This window comes from Natator depressus, chromosome 6 (genome assembly GCF_965152275.1).
Source record: "Natator depressus isolate rNatDep1 chromosome 6, rNatDep2.hap1, whole genome shotgun sequence".
Lineage (NCBI taxonomy): Eukaryota > Metazoa > Chordata > Testudines > Cheloniidae > Natator > Natator depressus.
The window spans coordinates 28,197,035-28,223,441 of record NC_134239.1 but is presented as its reverse complement, the minus strand read 5'-3'; the positions used below and the strand labels follow the sequence as shown (position 1 = coordinate 28,223,441).

Genomic DNA, 26,407 nt, shown 5'->3' with positions numbered 1-26,407 from the left:
CATGCCATTCGTCCCGCTATGTGCTCGTTTTAATCTGTTCTTTGAGTTCTGTGCATAATCTTCCGCTCTAGAAATATTGTAACAAGCCCCATGTGCTCTGCGAAGCGGAGATCTGCCTGTTTGCAGTACCAGAGAAAGCCCCATTAAGAATGTCCTTTTTCAGAGACTGAATGGGGGAGGGGGGAGAGGAGAACATCCCTCTCCGGCTCCATTTCCCAGTCGATTGCAGAAAGAATGTGGGAGGGCTAGAAAAGTTTTGAGTGAGCCACTTCCTCGTCCAGCCCAGCTGGGAGACAGAAAGAGGGAATGTCAGATGGGGGGGGGGAAGTGCAGTAACAACTTCCCAGCAGCAAAATGGCCTTTTAAACCCTTGACAACAGGAGGCGAATTCCTCCCCTTGGCAGAAGCGGAAGCGATGAGTGTTCAGAGGGGAGGTGACTGACTCTCCCCCTCCCCAGAGCAGGAGGCGAGCTTCACCGGGAGTCCTGCCTGCGCATCTCGCTCCACCCTGCCCGGGACTTGCCCCCGCTCCGAACTCCCGCATTTTCAGCGCGGGGCGCGCGGCAGGCGGAGCGAGAAAGCAGCCGCCTGCGGAGCGCAGAGAGAGAGAGAGAGAGAGGCGGGGGGCGGGCGGGACCCCGCCGGGCGCTGCTGAGTGCTGGGGCGCGCAGCCCTGCCATGTCCCCGGGGAAGCCGGAGTCGGGCTAAGTGGCTGCACCCGCAGCGGGGAGAGCTCTTCAGGACCATGAAGCAGCCAGGGCAGCTCTTCCTCCGCCTGCTGCTCCTGCTCTGCCTCGCCAAGGTAAGGCGCCCTGGGAGAGCCGGGGACGGGCTGGAGGGCGCCCCTGCCAGATCCCCCGCCGCATGCAACCGGCCCCTCTCTCCCCCTGGGCGCTGTAGCCTGTCCCCGGCGTCCCGCCATGCAGCCTGCCCCAGGGCGCTCCTCCCCGCGCCTGTAACCTGTCCTCTTCTCGCCTTTCCCCTCCCTGTACTGCCCCCTCCCCAGCCACCTGTCAGTGGGGCTGGCCCTGGGAAGCGGGCTCCGGGGCTCGCTCAGGAGCGCGCGCGCGCTCGGTGGGTCCTCTGGCTGTGCCGCGCTCGGGGTCCCGTGGAAAGCCGTTCCGCCGGCGCCGGGGCGGGCGACCGGCCATGTGGCCGCAGCGGGCAGAGGCTGGAGGGGCAGCGCGGGGTTCTCGGGGCTCGCACTCCGGCGGGGGCCTGGGTCAGGACAGTAGGGGCTGGGGGCTGTCGCGTTGCCACCCGGGCCGGGCGGGGTGGGTGAAGCTGCAGAGCCAGGCAGGTGCGCTGCTAGGTCATGGGGGCGGCGGCAGGGAGGCTGGGTGTGTCTGGAGGCCAAGTGTGCTGGACTTGTTTCCTGGACACTGACAGCGAAGGAACTAAAGTTCCTCTTAAGGGCAAGGCCCTGAAAAATGACCAGTGATCTGGATTTATTTTTATGTTTCTGTTGAGGTGCTCCACTTCTGAAATACCTTAAAGGAGCCTGGCCTGCAGAGGCCAGGTACTCAGCACTTACTGAAAATCAGGCCTCGGTAGGGGGTTTCAGGTTGGGCACCTGAACACCAAAGGACCCCAAATCACTAGTTACCAATTTTGACAGTCTTGGCCTGAAGATGAACTTTAGCTCATTCAGTGGGAACAACTACAGCCCAGTAAGCTTCTGAAGTACACAGACCAAGTCCAGTTATTAGCTAACTGTCAGCGGCAAATCTGAAACTTTTCAAGTCTTGAACCAGACCAGGAAGGCGTTTGATTCTCTGCTTGCTTAGACAAGTTTCACACTTGGGAGTAAATCCACTTAAATCAACAATTTAAAGCAGGGCAAGAGCGAGAATCCAGCCTGCAGTTCAGTTTCCAGCTATGGGAGACCTGATATTATAAGAAAAAGACATGGTGTAGCTATTTATTTCTTGCAAACTTGCATTTCTTTTAAGAATACTCTTCCTATGGTTTACCATTGTGTTGTGACCAGTTTGGTAAAGGCTTATCACAGTCAATCAGCATTAAACTGTTCATATCTCAGACATTAGAGAGATACAGATCACCAGCCCTGTTATCTCCTTTCAGAAGTTGGGAATTTTTAGGGAAATGGCCCACTTCTGTGGGGATTAAGCAACTCTGGAGCGTTGGATCCCAGAAAAATGAAAAGGCCTCTACCCATACTGTTTGTATATCCCTCTGAAATCCCTTCCAATCATTACCCAATATTTGTTGCAAAAATAATTTAGAGATCTAAGACTAATTTAGAGATGGGATCCAAGTATATCCCTTCCTAGATCTGAATACTCCTGAATATGGTAAAAGCTTGTATTTGTTGAGACTTGGGCAAGGGCTGTCTTTGGCCACCACCTTGCAATCTGACATTGCTGTGCTGCACCGGGATCTGCCTGCACCGTGCCCCATTGATTTCAGTGGGGCTCTACACTAGCATAGGGATCTGCTTGTGCTGATCATCTTTCAGGGTCTGGGCCTTAACTTATGACCAGTGTTTTAACTTATGACCAAAAAAAAAGGAGTACTTGTGGCACCTTAGAGACTAACAAATTTATTTGAGCATAAGCTTTCGTGAGCTACAGCTCACTTCATCGAATGTTGTAGCTCACGAAAGCTTATGCTCAAATAAATTTGTTAGTCTCTAAGATGCCACAAGTACTCCTTTTCTTTTTGCGGATACAGACTAACGCGGCTGCTACTCTGAAACTTATGACCAGTGTTTTAATAAAAATCTCTCCTTAAATCATGACACCTTCCTAATTATGCTCTGATATACCTTCTCCATTTCTTTCTGTCTTTCTGTATTTCTTTCTTTAAAGACCCATTGCATGCAGAGTAATAAATTTGTATAACTTCATTTCATTTGTGACTTATTTTTGACACTTCTGTGAATGTCAAGAACTATGCTAGAATGTTTTAAGTTAGTCACCTTAATTCCTTAATTGTTGTTCTTGATCTTTTTGTAGTGTTTAAAAGCCAGTTCTTTTCAGGAAGAGGAGTAAAAGCCAGTGATGTTCATGCTTGAATAAAAACTATAGCGGAGACCTGTCTTTGCTGAGGGCCTGATTCTGCAAACTCTTGCTCACATGAGTCGTCCTAACTCACTTGATTTCAACAGGGCTACTCGCATGAGTAAAGATAATTTTTGTGATCTGGCTGTTACGTTTGTACGACCCGATTGACTGCAATGGGGAAACCATTTTTAAACTTACTAAGTTATAGCAAAGACCATATTTGTGAGAATTAACAACTTTAAAATTACACTAAATATTTGACATTAGGGATTTGACAACATAGACCCAGTTTTCCAAAGTGGGGGCTATGACAGCATATTCCAACCCTGCATTTGGATGGCTGCTTTGTCACTTAGGTGCATAAATGCCCTTTAAAATACACCTAGCAACCTGATCCTATAACTGTACCATACACAGAAATCGCACTGAAGTTATATCAGTAGGTTAGCTATAGGATTGTGATGTAATTGTTGATTTGAGTTTCCAAGTAAAGGATTGGGATGTCTTACTAGGGGCACAGTATTTGAAATTTGGGTTTGCTGTGTCTAAACATAATTGGGTACATTTAATACCCGGTGTAAATCGTTGAAGTCAATACTGTTATAGCAGGGATGAATTTGGACCATTTTTGCATTGCATTGCATTGCACGACTATAATAGCCATTGTTAACCATTATGGTTGAGTCTTGTTTAATATCTTTGGCCTAATAAACTGCATTATGTATTAACTGTTTGCTAAATTTCAGTTTTGAAACTGGAGTTGTTATAAGTCAACTTAATTTACACTTCAAATTAAAAACAGTTTAAAAATAAGAGTTTAATAAAAATATATAACAAATTGCTCTATAGCAAAGATTTAAAGTGAAGCTGATTTAGGGCTCAGTTAAACTTAAAAAAAATAAGAAAAATACAAGGCTTTCTCTGCTACATTAAATATTCTGTTTCTGGGGTGAATTGTTCATCTTGAAGTTTGATCAGCTCTTAAACCAACTCTTATTAGGTAGGTTTCAGAGTAGCAGCCGTGTTAGTCTGTATTCGCAAAAAGAAAAGGAGTACTTGTGGCACCTTAGAGACTAACAAATGTATTTGAGCATAAGCTTTCGTGAGCTACAGCTCACTTAATCGATGAAGCTCACGAAAGCTTATGCTCAAATGAATTTGTAAGTCTCTAAGGTGCCACAAGTACTCCTTTTCTTCTTATTAGGTAGATAGGCATAGGCAATGCTTAACTGTGGAGACTAAAAATTGATGCCTTATGGGATGTATTTTGGAGTGATCTGTTGCTGTTAAATATTTTGTTTGTTTGTTTTTTAAATCTGTGAAGTTACACTTGGGTATCCCTACCCCCCAAAGCACGTGATTGTTTATGTCATCGAATAGAGCAGAACTGCAGATGCTGGGATAAGTTCTTTCATTCTTGTTCTTAACCCCAATAAATGTTAAATGGTAGTCCTTCTGAATGCTCTAAACAATGAGCAGAGAACATTGATTCCTTCTATAATACTTTGCAAATTCTTTATTTTAAATATGACAGAAAATCAGAGAATGGTTTCCTCTTCACCGCATATAATGATGCGTATGCTGCATGTTCTGAAGGCCTCTTACAGTCGCGCACACACACACACAAATCCGCTTCTGCATCTTTGAGATCAGAATGTAGGCCCACAGTGTGGATATACAGTCTGTGCAAACAGCATTGCTATTAATAGTACTTCCTTAACTCTGCAACGTACAGGCACCCATGATCTAGAATTTTCATGCCATGTAAATTTTTTGGTTGGAATTACTAAGTAAGAGAAAGTGAGAGAGAGAATGCTAATGAATAAAATCTTGTTTGGTTGTTTATCATATAAGGCTGGATTTTACTAACCCATATAATTTTAATTCGTACACTTCCTTCTTCCTTCTAGAATTGCAGTGTACTAAGGGGGAGCGTTTCCACATCTGCTATGGGATGAAGGTTAGAAATTGTGGGTTTGAGTTCTAGTGACCTTAAAACCCGCCACTGGTTTAATTAAATGCTTTACCTGTGGGAGGGGAGAATGCTGTTAAAATAAATTAATCTGTGATTCCAAAATTGTGGTGTAGGAACAACTGGTGGTCTGCAGAGACCTACTTGGTCAGATGCTGCTGGTTCTTTCCCTTGGTGTTCAGGTCCTTAATTGCAACCAAGGCCATGTCTACACTAGAACTTATGTCGACAAAACTTTTGTTACTCAGGGTGTGAAACGACATAAATTTTGCTGGCATAAGTGGTAGTGTGCACAGCACTAGGTCGGTGGGAGACGCTTTCCTGCCAGCATAGCTACCGCCGTTTGCTGAGCTGGTTTTATGATGTTGACAGGAGAGCTCTCTCCTGTTGGCATAATGCGGCTACACGAGCACTCTTACAGCTGTGCCACTGTAAGCTTGTAAGTGTAGACATGGCCTAAGAGCTTGAACACCTCTAAAGGTAACTGGAAATGAGGAGGAGCCAGCCTAGCTGCCTCTACAAAGGAGGGACCACTGTTCTGAGGAGAGTAAACAAGAGCCCCGCTCAAGGAGTGGGGCTACCAGTAGGACTGAAGCAGTCCTCCTTCAGCAGGAGAGGATTGTGCAGGAGAGAAGGGCTTAGGGAATCAGGGAAGAAGATAACCTAGCATGCCCAGATCAGAAGGGGCCAAAATGTGTAGGGGGAAATGGAGGATCTGACATCTAGGAAATGTGTGCAGAAGGAGAGGAACAGAACAGATGTCCACCCATCAGTTCTGCTAATCTAGAAGCCTATACCAAGGCTCTTCACTAAGCATAGATGGATCCAGTTTTTTGCATATCCATTCAGGCACACTTGGACTGCCATGCCTATGTACTAGAGAGTGCATGGTCAGGGCTTTAGACATTCCTTCAAGACTCTTTGGTATTCACAATAAGGTGGGGAAGAGGAGTGTGGCCCATATCTCAAATCACATTAACAAGGCCCACCTTGGGAGAAAAAAAAGTGGCCACTAGATGGGATACCTTGCATCTTTCCTAAACAACATAAAGCAAACACTTGCTACCCACTGATGTACCTTGTCCATACATGTTCTGTGTTGGCCTTTTCTATTTTACTTCTGTCTCTTTTTTCTTTGACACCTCCTCCCCTCCCCCCACCACATGCATGCTATTTTTTTTGTCCTGCAAAGCTATTTCAAAACTGAAATAATTAAGAAAAAAATTCTAGCATGACTTAAATTAGTTCCCAACACTTGCATAGATATGCACATGGGCTGTGTGGTATGAAAAAGTATGTATGCATGGCACTATTTTAGGCCTTAGGAAAGCTGCATTCTTTTTTAAACATGCTTTTTGTTTGGCCACTCGAAAGAGCTAATTTTGTTGTTGTTGGTTGGTTTTGTGGTACGTGGGAGCATGTCATTTGCAAAAACATAAAATTGTTCTCCATATTCTTTGCATAATATTGGCCTGGGATTTAGTCATGTGAAGAGTAATGAGAAAAAGGAAACAGTTTTGCCTGATCAGGCTATTGAAGCTGCAAAGGTTCTGATTCTGAGCCTCCAGCTAACTAGGAAGGAAACACTTGAAGGCAGGATCTTGAGTTGCATTATGAATTAAATTCCATTTGCTGCAGCATTGCAAGTAGATGCAGTATGTCCATATTGCCTTGTCAAAGGCTTTCTCTGTATTCAGAGAAGGTCAAGACGTTTTCACATTATGAGTGTATATATTTCAAATCTCTTAGGTTATCTCAGCCTTCTCTCCCTAAACATGGCCCAGAGTGAAGGAGGCAGGTGACTAGCCATTTTCTTGGTCAGGATTTTATAATCTGTGTCGAAAAGGCAGATGAGTCTGTATGAGACTTGCTCTGGGATTGATTCCTTGCTCCTTTTGGCAATATTACGATAGTTGTTGTCTGTCAGTTTGAAGAGTTATATTGAAGGTGGCCTTAGTGTGAGTGTTCCTTGTAGGGGGTTATTTATCCAAAGCAAGTTTTGAAGACATTCAGCCCCATATTTACTCATTAGGGCCTGTGGCTATGTGTATTCTTGAGGGCCTTAGTGGAGTCTTTTAGTTCCTCTTCTTCCCCTGGCTCTATGAGATTTGTTGCTCATGTGCAGTAAAATGAGTCGATTTGGAGGTTGTGAGAAAACTCTGGGGATTTCTCCTACTTATGTAAAGGTTTTCTGTTCCGTGAGATAATTTTTTCTTAAAGTACGACAAACTCATTGCTCTCCCTGGCATCAGGGAGCTTCTGCTGCTCTTCCTTGCACCGGCTTCTCTACGTAATTTTGAAATAGGAAGAACTGGTGTTTTGGGGGTTCCATATCTGCTGGTGGGTGGCCTAATCTCCCAGTGGAAATAGAGGAAGCCCCTCAGCGTTTGCAACATTTGAAATTAGATTGGTGGTAACGCTAGTCCATATAGAAAGGGGATCAATCTTGCACTGGCAAGGGGCTTGGGTTAGTTGACATGATCCATCTTTGAGACCAGTCTGTAGCTTCTATGGATACTTAGGCTACGTTTATGCTACGGACTTTACAGTGGTATGGCTATCTCACTGCTCCCGTGTAGACACTCTATGCCAGTGGGAGAGAGCTCTCCCGTCAGCATAATTAAACCACCCCCGACGAGCGATGGCAGCTATGTTGGCAGGAGAGTGTCTGCCACAGACATAGCGCTGTCCACACCGGCACTTTGGTTGGTGAAACCTATGTCGGTCAGTGGTGTGGTTTTTTTCCACAGCTCTGACTGACAAAAGTTTTGCCGACAAAAGTGCTAGTGTTGACAAAGCCTTAGATGATTCCACAGCTCTGTGTGTGTGTATGTGTGTGTGTGTGTGCGAGAGAGAGAGAGAGAGAGAGAATGAAGGTCATGATGTTAGTAGTTTCATTACAGCAGGAAGAGTAGCTTGCATGAACCATTGAGAAAAATGGACTCAAAACCCCACCAATGATTCTGTTACCATATCAGGCATACCCTGCCTTAAACACTCAAAACTGGTTCTGAAACCTGGTGTTTTCAGAATAATTGTGTCTTTGGCTGACAGTAAATTTCCATATGCATAATTATACCTTATTAATGTAAAAGCTGAACAGGAGTTGAACACTTGTGTGGAGGGGTGGGAGGCTTCTGTGATTACACTTGATTGCATTCTTTGGTGCTGCAGGAGTCTTTTAGACCTACAAAATGTTTCAGAATGGAACGAGAGGTAAAATAACTGAACTTCTCTAAATGTCTAAGGACTCTTTTGTTTAGTTGTGTTTTTCCCGTGACAACAGACACAGGAATTCTAATATCTTACTAACACTGGTGAGCATGTACAAGTCTCAAAATTGCCTTTTAAATCTCATTGTAGTTCAAGGAATTATTGAAAACACAAGGTTTTCCTCTGTGTAAAACACTCTTTCTTGGTCACACAGTGTTTTGCTGGTCCCCTCGCAGGATTATCGACTTTTTGTAATCCTTGACACAGTTTGCATGGCTCTTTCATAAAAAGCAGTCAGTGCCAATTAAAACTTGGTTTGTTTCTGTGCATAGTTCTGCTCTCTTTGTGGCTAACATATGAGTATTTGCAATTTTGTCATTCATGGATTTTTTTTTAAAAGAAAAATATTCTTTCCAAGACAAACAAGATAAGCATATCGGTGTGCGAATTTATTGGCTTTCATGTTACTGTTGAAGGGTAAACTTCTAATGCATTGCACTGCATGTTAGCCGTGAGTTTCCGACTTTAAGAGAAGTTGCACAAATATGACTGTACAGTGCACTGAAATCTCATCCCTGAGTCTTTATAAAGTGATATTTCCCTCAAAGCTTTAAAATTGCATAAAGAGAAACAGTGACTGGGAAAGATCAGTCTTTGTAACTTCTTGATGGGGGAGGGGTGAGGAGTGCAAATAAACTGTACAATGCAGTTTTGTGCACCTATGCTTGAGAGAGGAAGCCAGAGGCATCTATCTGAGGTCTAAATCTGGCCTTTTTTAGATTGGTGGGATTCTGATTGTAATGCCATGGTATAGAAATCTGAATAGAACCCTGCCCCCCCCCCCCCCCGAAACCGTGCTATGTCTAAGAAGGGTGAAGAAAACGTACTAGCATCTTTTGACATGACGTAAAGGGAAACTTAAAGTCAGCAGCATGAAAATCTGAATTCTTCTAAATGACACTTTTCTTAAAAATTGTTAAGATTCCTGACAATGTAATTAGAGCTGATTGAAAAGTTCTGAATTTTCAAAATTTCAGTGAAAATGTTCTGTAGGAAGTTTTCATGCAAATTTTTTTCAGCTTGTTTAAACCAGCTTAGAGCAGTCAGTGTTTTTTGAAAATTTTAAATTTTGCCCCAAAACTTAGGTTTTGAAGACTTTTCACAAAACAATGTGTTTTTTCAACTAGCTGTATTATTAATATTAACATGAATGGCCTAACAATGAAAATGGCTTGGATATTTTATAATTAACCAATTACAGATTAAATGTCTAAGTACAAACTGGGTTAATAATTGAAACAGGCATATATATGTTTAATGGTGTTTCCAGAGCTGTTAGATAGCTTTTTATGATGAGTCGTGGTTAAGTGCAGTAAAAATTTTAAATGCCCCCTTGTTGAGAGATGGGGCTGTTAAATCTGGGATTGGATCTGTACGTCTTGTACTCTTCATAACAATGCAGTACTTGTAGTGATGCATGTTAGGTAACCATTAAAGCCTCACCAATGCTTGTCAGTTTGTTTGTTTTATTTATTTTATTTATTTATTTTTGAAGAAAACCTACAGGCAAAGGAGTTATCAAGTATTTCCACGTGGAAATCTCCCGCAGATACCTCAAAACAAAGGAGCTGAGAGGCAAAGGCAACAACAACGAAAACATGTTGACCATTTTTATATTGACCCTTCTGAATATAATGTGTCTTTTTTTTCACTCACGCAATCACAGATTTGCATATTAGAAAACCTGAAGCAATTTCATATTTAAGGTGAAACATCTGAACTCACTTGGTCCTCCAATTTCATGGCACAATGTGTCACTATCTTAATGTCACCCATCTCTTTCTTCCAATTCTAATTGTGTCTAGGTATTGGCTGGTGGTGGTTAACCCAAACTATAAACTGCTTTTTGAAATATAATTCTATTGGTTTGATGCAAAATTCTGTAACTATGAGTCTTTTTTTTCCCCTGGGTCTTTCTTTGATCCCCTCCTGGGAGCTCAGAGAAGGCTCACCTCCACAGAAGACTGCTCTTGTAGTCAAAGAGCAAAGATACAGTTCTCTCTGCTGTCCATCAAGACAATTCCATAACTTCAGAGTAAAGCAAGGGCGGCATTCCCACTGGAAGGGGCCAGCTCCCACAGCACTTTCAGCCTTGTCAGCTGAAGAAGAACAAGGAGCTGTGTTATAAACTCAGATTTGGATCTCCTGCACAGTAACTTTTTGCACTATTACGAGGGTGTGGGACAAGCGCCTACTGCCAGTGCCGTGAATGGGGAATTTTGCTATTGACTTCAATGACAACAAGATCAGGCCCCAATTAAAAGAACAAGTGATAGATTTTAAAAAATTCAATAAATGGGACTTTAAAAATGTTGATCTTAATTAAAAAAAGCAATTCATGCATTAAACTTCATTTTGCAGTCATTTAGTCGACTTAAAAAAAAGCTAGCAATTCACACTATAAGCAAACTGTGAAACAAAATACACACACACACACACACACACACACACACATCTATATTATAGTTGGCAAAGTACTGACACCAATTTGAGACTTTGTATGCTAAGCATTAGCCAGCAGCAAATATTTGCAGGTTAATATAACTTCTGGAACTACCCTAAATGGTGCTAATTTCCCAGCACTACAACGTAGAGCCCACAGTATGTGGTTTAACTGGTATTTAGCTATTGTCTTTGAATCAATCTACGTATTTTGTATGCATCTGTTGAACTATTTCCTGGTTTCAGAGTAGACGTACATGGTGCACCAGAAGTTAACAGAAGACGAGCTCTGATAAGTATTTATTGTTTTGGAGTACAATAGTATTGTAAAGAGTATTTGGTCCACTTCTCCGCCCCCCAAATGATTATGGCCTGGTAAGAATAATTCCCTTTACAATTATAAAATTTAACAAACCTCCTCTACACAGTAAAAATGAAACTGTTTTGCTCTAGATTTGCAAAAGGCTGATCTGTCTATAAACTCCATTTCCTTCTCTAAAGCTCCTACAATGTATCCTTTTTGGCTCAGCAGAAGTGACTGTAAATCACCCAATATCACAAACAATTCTGGGCAATTGCCAAAGCAAACCCTACTCCATACAAGTGAACAGATTCTGTGGGCTTGCCCTACTAATGTGAGGTTGAAGGTCACTTGTGCTAAGAGGGGCTCAGTCTTCCTCTTAAAAGTATACAAACACCAAAAACTCTAACCTCTATGTGTATGTAGATGGAGCAATCAGCACTGCATATGAGCAATCAAAATCATACTATTGGGCAAATCTAAATCAGTTCAAGTACACACACCCACTTGCACAAACCTCATTCTTTTCAGTCTCTGTTTGGGTCAATCTGTACATCATGTGAGTTACAGTAAGAAGCACCAATCAAAGTGTGCCAAAGATTTATTGTTGCAGCACACCCCTGATACATCCTTGCCTACCTTCTTTGCCACTTTCAGAGCTGGTCCCAGCAGCATGCTTCTTACTGCTCCATCGTGAATGAAAACGGACAGATTCCAATATGAAACAAAAAGAGATAGAAGGAGGGGGGGGGGGGGGCGGAGACGAGATGTCTTGTGTGCCAAGTATCATTTCCAACTGTTGCTGTGGGTTCTGTTTGTTTCCTTTGCCCCCAGGACTTCGCATCATCAACTGAGATGATCTCTGAAGTAACCTGTTAATCTGAGACTTTCAACGTCAGGTTGACTATTTGGCCCCAGTAGTACAGAATCCTGTGGAAGAGGTAGGAGGCATTGTGCTCCCTAACTTAGCTTCCCTGATAGCAAAGACTTCTTTTTTGACACCAGGAAAGACCTTTTAAGGCTGTCTCCTCTCCTCAAATTGGAAGTTTTGCTGCTCTGCCTTCCAGCGCAGCTAAAAGAACCATCTGAATCCCAGTTTGGCACATGAGGTTCCTAGTAACAACTCTGAAGAGGTTTAGGAGTAGCAGTGGGCAAGCGCTCTGTCTCTCTCTTCCACTGTAGAAACCCTGCTGGGAAAAACAAAGTTATTATCCTGAAGCTAAAGAAGTGGTAGAGGGACCAGACACTCCTAGGCAGTTTCTTAGTTATGCAAAACCATTGCCACGCTTCTCTAATTAGACTGCTAAGAAGAGAATCTGTTGATCTGCTGTCTCTTCTTTTGTCAGTTTACTATACTTCTTAATAACTCCTGGGCAGGCCCTGATCCCAACTTCACACTGTTAGCTCATGTGGCTAACACGTACAAACTCCCATGCACGGGGGTAAGCTACATAAGCTCCCAAGTCAACTCTCTGGTCCTTGTCTCCTGAAGTCAACTCAGGTTTCAAATTGTACACATAGCCAGGCAAAAGGAGCATGGCTTTGTGGTGGTGGTGTTACCTTCATATTTCCTCCTCTGGTGTGCTGCACCAGCTTGTCATGTTTAGTGACCTTTACACTGTAAGCATTTGGGGCAACTGTTACAAATTGGCATCGTACCTAGCACAATACGACCCCGATCTGCTTGGAGCCTCTGGGCACTGCTGTAATTCTTTTTCAGTTTCCTGCTGATTTTTAGGAAGTTAACATAAAAGTTGATGATGCGTTATATCCACAAATATTTCCTTCTGAGCATCAGCAGGGTCATAAATGACAGCTGGAGACAAAACCTTCTCTGCAACTACTTCCTCCTTTTTTATGAATAAAGTATTCCTTCTTTCTGGTCATGAATAGGTTGTAAATCAGACAAAAGCTGAGTTGTCTTTTCGTTTCTGAGTGAATTGATTAATTCTTGTCCCATTTATGTATAGCAAAGGTCTTCCTTACAACAGGCACAGATGAAAGATTGTTTCTCACACTGGAAGGGGAAATTCACCTCTGGGCAGAAGATAAGCCTGAAGTTGGGATTCACTTAAGTTTTTTTTTTTTTTAAAAATGGCTTAAGTGTGACTTAAGTGGTGCACAGGCCTTGGGCTGCACAGCAGTAAATTTCTCCCTACCACCTGGCCCCTGATCCTGCAATGCATTAAGTCCCAGTTACTTCAAGTGGACTTGGTAGTGGTGCTGCCTGCATACAAACCATTACAGGATCAGGGCCTAAGAGAGCACACTATAGCCTTGAACCTGCAAAGGGCCCTTATGCCTGCACAGATCCCTTTGAAAGATCAAGGTCAAAAATACTTCCTATTATATTGACGTAGGATGTTGGGAAAATCAGCATGCTAATAAAAATGACTGCATTTAAATTGATATTATCAAGCTGTTTAGGCCCCACATTGTACATATCCCTAAAGGCTATTATTCATTAAAACAAACCTGTTTGTAACCTTATGTTAACAAATGCTTAGTGTCTGTGTGTGGTTTTAACGCTAACCTCTTCATAAGTCCCACATACAGATAACACTGCTTGTGGGCAATCTGTGGTTCATATGCACTTGCACAGTTGAGTGTGAAGGATGTAAAATAAAAATAGCAAATCTGGGGGGTGTTACCCTCCACACTTTAGAAATGAAAAGATCAATATGAGAAATGTGTAGGGGTGTAATTCAGAAGGACTTGGAGAATAAACAGTTTTAAAGGTTTGTTAAATCTGGGGCTTAAACTCTTTCCTGCCTGCATTCTTAAGAAACTGAAATGCAAGTAGAGTCTTCCAAACCCAAGAGCCCTCAAAAGGAAATGGGGTGGAGCTAGGGAGAATACGCAAAGAGCCAGATATGTGCAACCTTTATAAATTTGCAACATACGGGAGCTGCTGAAGCAGAGCTCGTGTGCACATTGTTTCATTACTGTAAGGTAAAATTAAACTGTATTCATCTGTGAAATAAAAATTTAATCAATCCCCTTGCTTCTTGATGAGATCTTGTAAGAACATGGGGCCACTCACTGAAATTAATGGAAGGCAAGTGTAAAGCTATTTCTGTAAGGTCCTGATCCAAAGCCATTTAAGTCAATGGGAGTCTTTCCATTGACCTCAGTTGGTACTGGACCAGGCCCTAATTGAAGATAGTGATGTTAACATGTAAACCCTCTCCTCTAGGTTATGGAATGTTCCAACTCTCTTCCCCCCCGTTCCCCCCACTTCTTTTTATGACTGGCAACAGTGATATGGACCAATGCCCCTAATTTGAGAACTATTTAAAGCCAGTAAAAGGAAATACTAATTCATCCAGTTTGCAGTCATTCGGTGGAGTTTGCTCTTGCATGAGATCATCAATTTGGATACTGTAGCTGGCTTTAAAAAAGGTTGGCTAATGTAGATTTATGACCAATGACCTTTGTAGTTTATATATGTGAAGATAAGTGTAATAAATGTCACACTTTAGAGGGCATCAGCTGATCATCACAGTCCAGGAAGAAATATGACTCCACTGTCCATGTTCCGCACTACACACTAGAAAGGGTGCATTTTCCTCTTGCTCTAAAACGGGAGCTGGCCACTGCAAAAGAGGGCCTATGGTAATTGATTATACTATGTTTCGCTAATATGAAACAATACTACTTATTGTAGCATCTGGAACTCCAAGTGAGGTGCCTACAATTCTATATTACTATTACACACACAAAAGGATGGTAAAAGAACATTACTAAGGTTGCAAAGTCAAGAACTTCAAAGGTTAGGAAATGCCAGAATTATATTCCATGTGTAACATTTCATTTTGCCCCCTTGGACTAATGCATTATGATATAGTCTTTAATTATATGATCACATACTATTTTGTTCCATAAGACCCCTGCCTCTTTCAGTGCACAGAATGGATCTTGCTCACTTAATGAGCAGCTATTAAATATTTTGTTTTAGCCTCACTATTCAATGTGTGGCTCCAGGCCTTATTTATATTGCAAACTATTCTGCTCTGAAGGCAAAATTATTAATTTCCTCATTGGTTTTTCTATGACACTTACCGCTATAGTATCTGAGTCCTTCACAAATATTATCTTCACAAAATTCTTGTGAAGTAAGTGATGGTATTTTCTCCATGTCACAGATTAGGAAGTGAGGCACAGAGATATTAAGGCCAAAAGTATCCACTAATTTTGGGTGCTCAATATGAGAAACCTATGACATGATTTTTTGCAGAATAATTTGAACATGTGAAGCACGATATAATGCTAAGCACAGTTCCTATTTACTTCAGTTGCAGCTGAGAATGCTCAGCACTCATGCAAATCAGACCCCAGGGTATTAAGTTGGAAAATGAGGAACACACAGTTAGTGACCACCAATGAAAAATTTGGTTTCCCCCTGGGGGAATTCTGTGCCACTGTGCAAGCATGGAATTAATGTCCCCCACAGTCTCCCTCCCCCAGCAGAATCTTTGATTCTGACATGGAGGTGAATGGAAGCCATGAGATGGATCACACTGCAATTAAACCCTTTGCCCACCAGGGGCTGATGAGACGCAACCAGCCATGGAGACGTGCAGATATGCCTGGCTGAATAGGGTGTGCGGGACAGGGGCAAATGTGTCTGAATGGGAGAGCCGAGGGGTCAGCCAGGGTCTGCATGGGGTAGGTTCCCCAAATCCATAACAATTCCCCCGCAAAAAAACAAACCTATTCCATACTTCTCCCATCCACACCCAACAACCCTCCAGGTTCACTCCCAGGCTCCTTCCGAGCAATTATTTCCCTCTCCCTTAGCTTCTCCATTACCCCGGACTCTGCCAAGCCTTTGCACTGCTTCTGAGGGGTGTGGGAAATACATTTCTGTACTGTAGTTTAAATGAATTATTACTGAAAGTTCTGTATTAATAAGCTTAGTAAGGAATCTATTTGTCAAAAAAAATTTCCTGAATCTTTTTTGTTGTCTGTACTGTTACAGACATACTTGCTGACAGGTATTTTGAAATAAATTACCAAAATAATTGAAACTGGTGTGATTATATTGTGTATGTATCAGAGGGGGAGCCGTGTTAATCTGTATCCACAAAAACAATGAGGAGTCCGGTAGTACTTTAAAGACTATCAGGTTTATTTGAGTAAAAAACCCATTTCTTCAGATGCATGGAGGTTTCAGGGTTTTTTTACCCACAGAAACTTATGCCCAAATAAATCTGTTAGTCTTTAAGATGCCACCGGACTCCTCCTTGTTTTTGATTATATTGTGTTATTTTGACAAAATTATGCATATTATTGTGTGCAGAATTTTTAGTTTTTTTGGCATCCTATAGGAACTCTGTGGCAGGGGCTGGGATGGAATCCAGTTACAGAGAGAAGTATTCAGCTGCCTTAACCTGAAATTTCCTGCATCATTCGCTACATACCTTCTAGCTTCTGAACAAATGAAGCAGGGGTCCTAGAGACAACCGCCTCCTTCTCTCCACAACTCGAATACACTCCCACATTTGGATGGATTTTAACTGGCCAAAAGCACATCACTGACATAAAAGTCATCCCCCTGGTAAATTTCAAGTTCTTGCTCCAAAGCATGGAGGCATTTGACCTATTCAAAGAAAAGATTGCCAGAATTTTTAATACGGACAAAACATTTTCCCTTAGCTGTGTTCTCAGAAACAGCTGAACCGTTTTGGCTGATATTTAAAAATAATAATAATATTCAGTCAGAGGCAGACACACAGCATGAAAAATTTCAGCCCAGACAGCTAGTTTGACAAAGTTCTAAGCAATTGAAAACAGGATCTTATAATAGGAAGTATCAGGCAACTTTAATAATAAGTGGTGCTTAATAAAGTTGGGTGATATTAATGGGTTAGAAACTTCAGTGACTTCCCTCACCAGGTCACCCCATTCAACCTCTCCTCCTGCTTCTGTATCTGTCCCTGCCACTGTTCTTCCTCCTCAACAAGCTTCTCTGTGAAGATACCATATTTGGGTGTTCTCAGTTTAGACCGGTGAACCCGCAGCAGTGCTCTGTGGAAATCTCTAGTGCTCTGAAGAGAGGAAACCTCACAGCACACAACTGTAATGGGGCAGTGACAAGACCCAGTACAGAGTTGCTGGCACACTTCTAGAAATGAAAACCTTTTCTCCCTCATTCATTATGTGCTTAGGGTTGGAGAGGAGGATCTGAGAGTATTCCCAGAAGGAATCTAAATGGGGAAAAGGAGCCTTAGTGGGAAGTCAAGAAAAAAGGAAGAGGCCTTTTTGTGAGTGGGAATCATAGAATCCTTTGGCTTGGATGGTTCCTAGTCTAGCACATTCCCTTGCACCATTGCAGGATTGACTCCATTATTCATAACCCGTAATGACCATTGGATATCAAATCTAGCTTTTAATAGCAGTTGAAGTAGATTCCACATATTCACTTAGCAGCTTGTTCCATTGCTTAGCTATTCTTCCCCATCCCATTTAACCTAAATATTTCCTGTTGCAGTTTTAAAACGTACCTATTCAATACAAATCCTTTTTTAATATATGGGTTCACAGTTATCCTTCCATCAATCTACCTTTCTCCAGACTGAAGATGTCCAGTGTTCTTAAACCTCTTCCAGGGCTTTATATTTTATGTTTCTGACCTGTGAATTTTTCTCCAATTTATCTGTATTTTTAATTAAAAAAAAAAAAGTGTCTGAAAGTACTGAACATAGTACTCTAATTGATGCCTAACCAGTGTGAAGTGGTGTGGAATAATTACTTTACTTGTTTTACATGGTGCTCTTATTGATAGAACCCAATATAGCAAAGGCCTGTTTTGCAACAGCGTCTCATTGTTGACTCCTTCAATTCATCATCCTTTTTAACTCCTAGATACTTCCAATGTCTGGTTTAGTATTCTTCCATTGTGTGTTTCTATACTTGGCTATTCTTTTAATATTTGTGCTTATTGAGGTGCACAATTATTTATTTTTTTAAATCAGCAAATTTCTTTAATAATCTCAGTGTTGTATTTTTCTTTTAGCTCTGAATTTAACTAAACACACTCTATTTCCCCCTTCCAAGTTAGTGTTCAGAGATGGTGAGTGAGGTGGAACAAATACCTGAGTAGTTTAATGAAAATATTTGACTTAGAACTCGGTCTTGTAGGACATCACTCAGTATTTCTTCCACCTTGCTGCTGAATTCTTTGTAATTAATGCGTTCATTTTTAAGTATATTTGTCATATAAATGTTTTTTTTTTCTAATCTGCATTTCTCTGTTTTCCTGATGAGAATGTAAAGTGGAACCATAGCTAGTGCTTTTATAAAATTGAGAGATACTATGTCACAGGAACATAGGAATTTCCCTACCAGATAAAACCTAGGTCCATCTAATCCAGTATACTGTCTCTGACAGTTGCTAGCATCAAATGTGACCTGTTGTATTTTAATTCTTGCATTAAATTTGTTATCCTGTTTTATAAAAAAAATAATAATTTGGAATGTTTTTATTTCTATTGGATGTTGTCTAATGTTTGTTTTCCTCTTACGTGTTCACAAATGGACTGCTTTTATTCAGTCAAATTAGCATGTTCTCATTAAACTTACTGGTCTCTGATGATTGAGTTTTCTTCTCTTCCCTTTTTAAAACCAGGCAGGTTGTTTTCTCTTTTTGTGTGTGTGTGTGTGTGTGTGTAAATGAAATCTCATAAGGGAGGACTTCAGATTATCCTTCCTTTATAGCCAACCTTTTACTGTTATCTGACTCAGTGATGTCACTGTCCAGTTTTATGACTTCATAGCTGATTCCATGGTGATGAACAGTGTTGTTAGCAAAATGAGATTGTGATAAATAAATCATGCAAGAGGAGGGAACTGTTTGTTAAATATTACTTCTATAGCACCTTCTGTCAGAGTATCTTAAAGTCCTTTATAAAGAGTAATTTATTAAGCCTCACAACCTATGCCTCTAATTTAGGTGGTATCACCTCTATTTTATAGATACGGAAGATGAGGCACAAGGAGGTTAGGTGACACTGTGAATTAATGGCAAAATAGAACCCAGATCTTCTGAATCCCAGTCCTGTGTGCTAATGTTTAGAGGACATTCCTCTTCCATGTAGTTCAAGGAGAAAACTTGTGTTGAATATATATGAGTAAGCATGGTCAACTGTCTTGATGCCAAGAGATTAAAGAATAATTTTAGCACCACTAGCCAAGGCACATGGTGATATATGCTTGCCTGAATGTAGAGCAGGAGAATAGAAATGAGTTTTGTGTCCAAAATAATTTGTTTTAGTACTTGGCTTGTATTTGTTTAGCATCAAGTATTGTTTGAAAAAGGAATATTTTTGTTAAAGGAAAAGGAACTGTGCATTGAGATAAGCAGCAAGAGAATAAAATATGACATGTATTTGGCTTAAAATATGCCTGTCAAAACTTAATGTATTTCTGGGGGTAGTATTTTCTTCTTTTATTAATATTATCAACAGGTTTTTTGTTTGCTTTTGTTAGGTCTACAGGAAAACAAAAAATATTATTAAATTAGTTGTTCCTGAAATACTAATTGAAAAGCATTGTTATATAAACCCTTTGTGTTTTAAGAGAAGCATACCATAGTCACGGAGACTAAGCTCAGAAGTTGTTTTAAGAAGCTACCAGACTGAAATGACCAATGTTTGTGTTATGTTGCATGTAAGGGGTTTCTTCAGCTAGGTAGAGAAACAACATGTTGTTGCTTTCAGTCTTGAGCTCCTCTTGGCTCATTGGTTGGTGGTAAGCAGTCCTTAACTGAGTTGCTCTGTTAATTCAGAGCACTCCCTCTTTTAAAACCAGCCCTCTTTAAATCTCATCTCAGGGTCAGGTTAAGGCATGGGCACAATAGGCCCCTAGCTCCTGGCATCATATGACAACATCAGAATCTGTTTTAATTAAAAAAATTCTAACCTTCATGGTTATTCCAAAGGTTATCTTGAAAACTCAGCCTGAATGGAATTGATTCAGTTGTGCCTGCCTGAGTCTGCACACAGCCTCCAGCAGAGGGAAAAGCAGGATTCATAGATTCCGAGGTCAGAAGGGAGCCACTGTGATCATCTAGTCTGTATAACACAGGCCATAGAGCTTCCCCAAATAATTCCTAGAGCATTTCTTTTAGAAAAACATCCCGTCTGGATTTAAAAATTGCCAGTCATGGAGAACCCACCATGGTAAATTGTTCCACTGGTTCATTAAAAACTCACTGTTCAAAATGTATGCCTTAGTTCTAGAAACCATGAGAGCCAAGGAGGAAGCCACCAGCCCCACCCTGACCACAAGAGCAGACCAGGTCTGTTGTCTCCATCCCCTGTTTTGCAGCTACTTAGGGTGCAGAGAGAAGAGGGCACTGCATTAGTTCATTCTCTGTTTGGGAGGTGTCTGCACAGGGGCCACCTGTGGGGTGTGCCCAATGTCCCAGACTACCTTCATCTATCTCAGTCTCAATTTTTTTCCCCCTTTACGTTACTGGTGCAAAGTGGCGTGGTACATGTAGGGTTGGTTTGCTTGTTTTTAATGACCGTGGGGATGAAACTGTAGGAAAAACCTTATTGTGCTACACCAGGGGTTGGGGCAGAGCTGTGCTCAGTGCATTTCAGGAGAGTGTGTGTAAAGGTGGGCCAGAGCCTGGCTCTCCATTCTCCTCCCCTCCATCAGCATGGGAAGACCTACTTTCCTGCCTCTCTCACAGCAGCAACAGGAGATAGCTTGCGGTAGGGATGACCTTCCCACCTCTGTAATGAAAGGAGACAGATTCCCCAAGTAGCTGCCTGGCCCATGACCAGGGGGGACCTGGCCAGCCAGCCACCATAGCTAGAAACTGCAGGATGACTGGCTTGTCACCACTGCGGTCTGTGCAGGCCACAGGAGGACAACACTTGCCACCACTGTTGCTACTACGAGGAGGAGCTATTAAGTTCAAGAGCCTCCATGCAGTGCTGTGGAGGGAGGAATTGTGGGGCATCGAGTGGCACTGTTGGAAGGATGATTTTAAAACGTTGACCATGCATTAGCTCAGTGTAGTGTAAAATCTAAGCTCTGCAACCAAGCTTGCTGCCTCTGTTCCCAGTGGGATGGCGGTAGAGGGGTAGGCATCTTAAACTAATCTCAAACAGCTCCCCATCTGGCCAGTCCAGGAACAGCATTGAACCAATCTGCAGTAACAGTGTTTGGCCCTCTTTGTCCAGAAGAACTGGTCAGAACAACCAGGACAAATGATAGGCAAACCAAGACAGAGGATTTCCCTCAAAAATTAAATGTAGTAATATTCGTGGAGGTTGTGTATACTGAGGGCGTGTGGGCGTTTGATGGTTTTTGTGAAAGCACGTATTTAACAAAGGGATTCATGAGATTCTGTGAACTGAAGACAATTTCTGAGAGAAGCTTTGAAGATTTTGTCTGAAGATAAAAAGATTAAATGGGGGTGGTTTTGTACTAAATGATGCATGCAAACAGAGCATATCATGGGGGAAGGAGTGTTTTTGTCCAAAGAAGCCCCGGCCAGTGCTTCTGCAGATCAGCCACTGCGTTGATAAAGTGTGTTCACACGTCCATTTGAAATAATTGTCAACTGGAAGAAAAGTTTTAAAGCAGAGCTGACCATGCATATACAGCAGCTACTTTTGTTTATACATTGCTCAGTTGTGTATGGTATTTTGTGTTTTGAAGGGAAGATGTGGGGTTTACAATCGATATACCAAGTTATGTAGGCTCTTCCAGTCCTTCTAAAAGTAAGAGAAGTTTCTTCTTTCTCTCCAGGGGTGAAATCTATTTTATAGAGTTGCATTTAAATTTAGACTGCATGGGGATGCTGTTCTTTTTTCCCTTTGGTTTTATCTAGCTAGGCCTAAGTGAAATCCACTGTTATTTGTAAAACAAACACACCCTCTGTCTCAGCATGTATAGTTTTGAATTGACTACAAAGTATGGTAATTAGAGCAATACTTTTCAAAGCCAATATGACGGCAGGCTGTTACTATTTGTAAAAACCACAGTGCACACGTTGGAGTGTCTAGTTGGTGCGGAGTGCAAAAGAAAAGGGGGGGAGGAAATTAGAAGGTAATGTTGCATAGTTAATATTTGTTCTATAAAACTTTCTCTTCTTCGGTGTGGTTTCTTGTTTTCTGTTAGAAAATAGAGAATAGATGTTTGAATTCTTTCCTTTTATTCTAACTGGTATCTGGTGTTCATGTCTCTTAGTAGGAGTATATCACTTCTTCTGGAAATGCTATCATGATTGGGCCTGCTAGGTTTGAGCCTGGTGGTGCATATGTATTAGAATGGTGCTATAGAACATTGAAAATTAAAAAGTGACAGTGGGATTTAGACAGTGATGTGAACTGAATAAGATTAGAAGGGCAGGAGCTCACATTGAGCATAGTTGTAGACATCTGCCAGTCAAGTTTCACTTTGTTTTGGTACTAATAACTTTATTTTAGAATCACGTAGAAATGTTCAGATTATTTTTTTGGACTCTGGCTTTTTTTGCAAATTGCTCTGAAACTGTAGGTTTTAAAGTATGAACAGTAATTTTTTTTTGCTGGAGGGAAAATTTTACCAAATAGTGTACTTAGAATTTTTTTTTTTTAATAGCAGTGATCTTGCAATGCTGCTAGTTATCACCTATGATACTGATTTTGAAGTTCATCAGGGACCCATGCCTTTGTCATGTACATAACTCTGTCAGTCATTGGGCAGTGGAACTCGCGCAATGGGAGCTATTCCCTAAATAAAAAGAAAAAAGAAAAGGAGTACTTGTGGCACCTTAGAGACTAACCAGTTTATCTGAGCATGAGCTTTCGTGAGCTACAGCTCACTTCATCGGATGCATATGCTATGCATCCGATGAAGTGAGCTGTAGCTCACGAAAGCTCATGCTCAAATAAACTGGTTAGTCTCTAAGGTGCCACAAGTACTCCTTTTCTTTTTTCTTTTTACGAATACAGACTAACACGGCTGTTACTCTGATTCCCTAAATAATAATCTTTTCTACTATGTGGGTTGTCAGAGCCTTTGTTTAAATTAAGGTGTTAATTACAACTTCTGTGACACTTGAGATCTACCTGGAGTTGATAAGAAGGAAGTTAATTGCCTGTGCTTGCTTTCAGTATTTCTGGCTTAAGGTTGTTCAAAGACTCATTTCAGAGGGTCTCAACTGCCTTCAGATGTATTTGCTCTGTGTGACTTTAAAGGAATATTGTATTGGTACTTGTTTGTCAAATCCACAGTTTGACAGGGATGAGAGTTTTGGTGTATGGGATGGTGGGGGTGGGAATTATTTTAGGATGGCAAAGAACAGCTGCATTAATCTTTTTTTCAAAGGTGAACATTTAAGTGAGAAGCTTAGAAATTATTTCTAACATTGCTTTCAATTAGACAACGGAATAATTTGTCAAAGGAGGTGACTGAGGTACCAACAGTAGAGGCTTTCAGCATCAGAGAGCTAACTAATAGATTACAGAACAATCCAGTGCTTATACAAAGAAATACTTTCCATCCATATCTCTTTGATGAATCACCCATGCTGCAATTAATATTTAGGCACAGTCTGGTTCCCAGAATAGAATTTTGGCTTAAAAGATATTGGACGTATTTGGATTAAAGGAAACCGTTTGGTGAACTTTTATTAGCAATATTTTAGTTCACTTCATACTATTGGGGCAGTAGGTTGTACATGTCACCATTGCAAGAAAGTGGTTTTTACAACCCCAGGGGATTTTTTGTTTTGCAACATAACCATTGCGCACAGGAGGGACTTTCTTCAATTCTTTTACACATCCTAGGCAATTGCCAAAAATGCTTTCATAGCCACGATCTGTTGAATGGTAAATGCCAAGAAATGACAATCCATTGAAGCTGGAGGAATGCACTGCTTATGATTGTATTGATCTAGCATGGATACTGTGCAAAGTCCTTCTAGGTATCTAATCCTATATACATTAATAATATATACTCTTTTCATCATGGACTATGCATGTTTTTCACTCCGGTAGTTCACTAGTTGTTAAAACAATTACTATGTATTGTGTACGTACCATTTATTGCTGTTAATTTTGAAGTTCACTGATGCGGTTCTGCCCCGCTTCTCCTGTTTACCCGCGAAACAGGTGATTTGTAGCAAGTCAATGCTGGTTACCTGTTCAAATAGGTAATTATATTTTGTATGTGCTGATAAATTTCCAGAAAACAGGAAGGAATTTATAGTTTCATTCTTCTTGGTTAACAAAATACAACCAGTAAATCAGTCAATAAGTGCTAGTGAAAGTCCCAGTATCACCTCTACTGTCAGAAATGCATGAGGTCTCAAAGTCTCTTATGGGCTGATGAAGAACAGATGCCAGAGAACAGTGTGGGGTGGATGGGAATGTTTGTCTTAGCTGGAAATAGTATCAGTCATATAAAATCTTCATATTCTAAAAATATGCAAAATCATAAAAGCTGTGCACTGGTAGGTAAACTGGATCTTAACTGAAGGGATTTTTTTTTGTTAGCAGTGTTGAGCAGGAATGAGCAATCAATACAGTGACCTGGACAGTTCATAAAATGGGAGAATCTGCCATTTAAGTCAGTCCTAATAATAACTAAAAAGGTCTCTCTCTCTCTCTTTCTTTTTTTTAATTTCATCATCCTAGTGTACACTGGTAAGTTTCTGTCTTGGTACACAAACTTAGTATTGTACTTGGTGCTATTTATAAACTGGGTGGGAGGGAAGAGGCTCTGGAGTAACTGATTCACAGACACAAAATATAGTGATAAACAGTGTTAGCAATGTGGCTTACAGTGATAAAATCAGGTCTAGGACAAAGAATGAGACGCTGTTCTTAACTAGGATTGTTACAAGGCTGCTTTCTATCTGACCCACCTGCTTCCTCAACTTGCAAAAGCTGGGGTCCAGTGTCATGTTTAGAGGGGCATTAATTCACATTCATAAGTGCCGACTCCGTGGGTTCTCCTGGGCTGGAGCATACATGGGGGGAAGAGTGGTGGGTGCTGAGCACCCATCAGCAACCCCCCTATGAGCTCACCTCTTCCCCCACAGTGCCTCCTGCTGGCGGGTCCTGCCAATCAGCGCTTCCCCCTCTCTCCCTGTGCCTCCTGCCCACTGCAATCAGCTGGCTCGTGACATGCAGGAGGCTGGGGGAGGGGGGGAAGGGCAGAGGAGTGAGGGCATGGCATGCTCAGGGGAGAGGGCAGAATGGGGCGAGAGTGGAGCAGGGGCAGGAAGAGGCGGGGTGGGGGCTTGGGAGAAGGGGTGGGGTGGGGTGAGAAGAGGCGGAGCAGGGGCAGGGCCTTGGGGAAAGGGGAGGAGTGGAGGTGGGGCCTGAGGCAGAACCGGGGGTCGAGCCTGTGGTCACATTCCCAGGATGGAGCCAATGCTAAAGAACGGGAGGAAATGGTAACTTAAAAGCACAAAAGTGGTAGTGCTGTGTGCTGACCATTCACCTGCTGATTAATTGCCAAAAGGGCTTGTGGGGATATTGCTGCTGAGAGGGGTAGGGAGCAGAAGAATCGGGAGCTGATTTATTGGGTCATTAGACCCATGTGTCTTGCTCAGTGTTGGCATACACTGGGGGTGGTGTGTGTGTGTGTGTGTCTACGGGAGAGGAGGAATGTGAATGTGAACCTGTCCCTCAGCCTCATTTATAAATTAACATCTCTGTGATAAAAGCTCATGTGAACTGAAGAGCATGATCTAAAAATTATTTTTTTTCTTCATTGGAACTACCTGTGTGGATCAGATCTTTTGATCCATCTACTCTATGCTAAGTCTTCAGTAATGGCAAAAAGAAAAGGAGTAATAGTGGTACCTTAGAGACTAACCAATTTGTTTGAGCATAAGCTTTCGTGAGCTACAGCTCACTTCATCGGGTGCATCTGTAGCCCACGAAAGCTTATGCTCAAATAAATTGGTTAGTCTCTAAGGTGCCACTAGTACTCCTTTTCTTTTTGCGAATACAGACTAACACGGCTGCTACTCTGAAACCAGTAATGGCAAACACATTCTTTACTCTCTGGTTTTCCTAATGCTGTTTCGGGCAGATTGCATCCATGTATGCACTGCCGTACCATGCTGTATTTGCTGCCAAAGGCAGTGCTGTGTCATGCCATGACTAGAAGAATGCCGTACGTTAGAGCGGAGACTGCACAGCTGTATAGTAGAAGATACACTTAGCAGGCACTCAGACATCATGGTAGTGAGTTGGTAAACCTAGATGATCGGACAGGAGATGTAATGGGGACGGAAGCCCAAGGCTGAGAGACAATCTCTTCACCCTTACTCATGTCAGAAATAGTACCATATTTTGCACAGCTCTATTGACTTCAGTCGAGCTGCACCAATTTCCACCACAGAGAATTTTTCTGCAAGTATCAGAGTAACAGCCG

General features: G+C 41.8%; 1 protein-coding gene across 1 annotated transcript in view; it reads left to right on the top strand.

Annotated features, from left to right (window-relative positions):
• The first annotated feature begins 345 nt into the window (after positions 1–345).
• PTPRJ (protein tyrosine phosphatase receptor type J) overlaps positions 346–26,407 on the top strand; it is a 138,228-nt gene continuing 112,166 nt past the window's right edge. Inside the window, exon 1 of the mRNA XM_074954874.1 lies at positions 346–802. Coding sequence (XP_074810975.1) covers positions 746–802 — 57 coding nt within the window. The 5' untranslated portion in view covers positions 346–745. The remainder of the gene's footprint in view (positions 803–26,407) is intronic.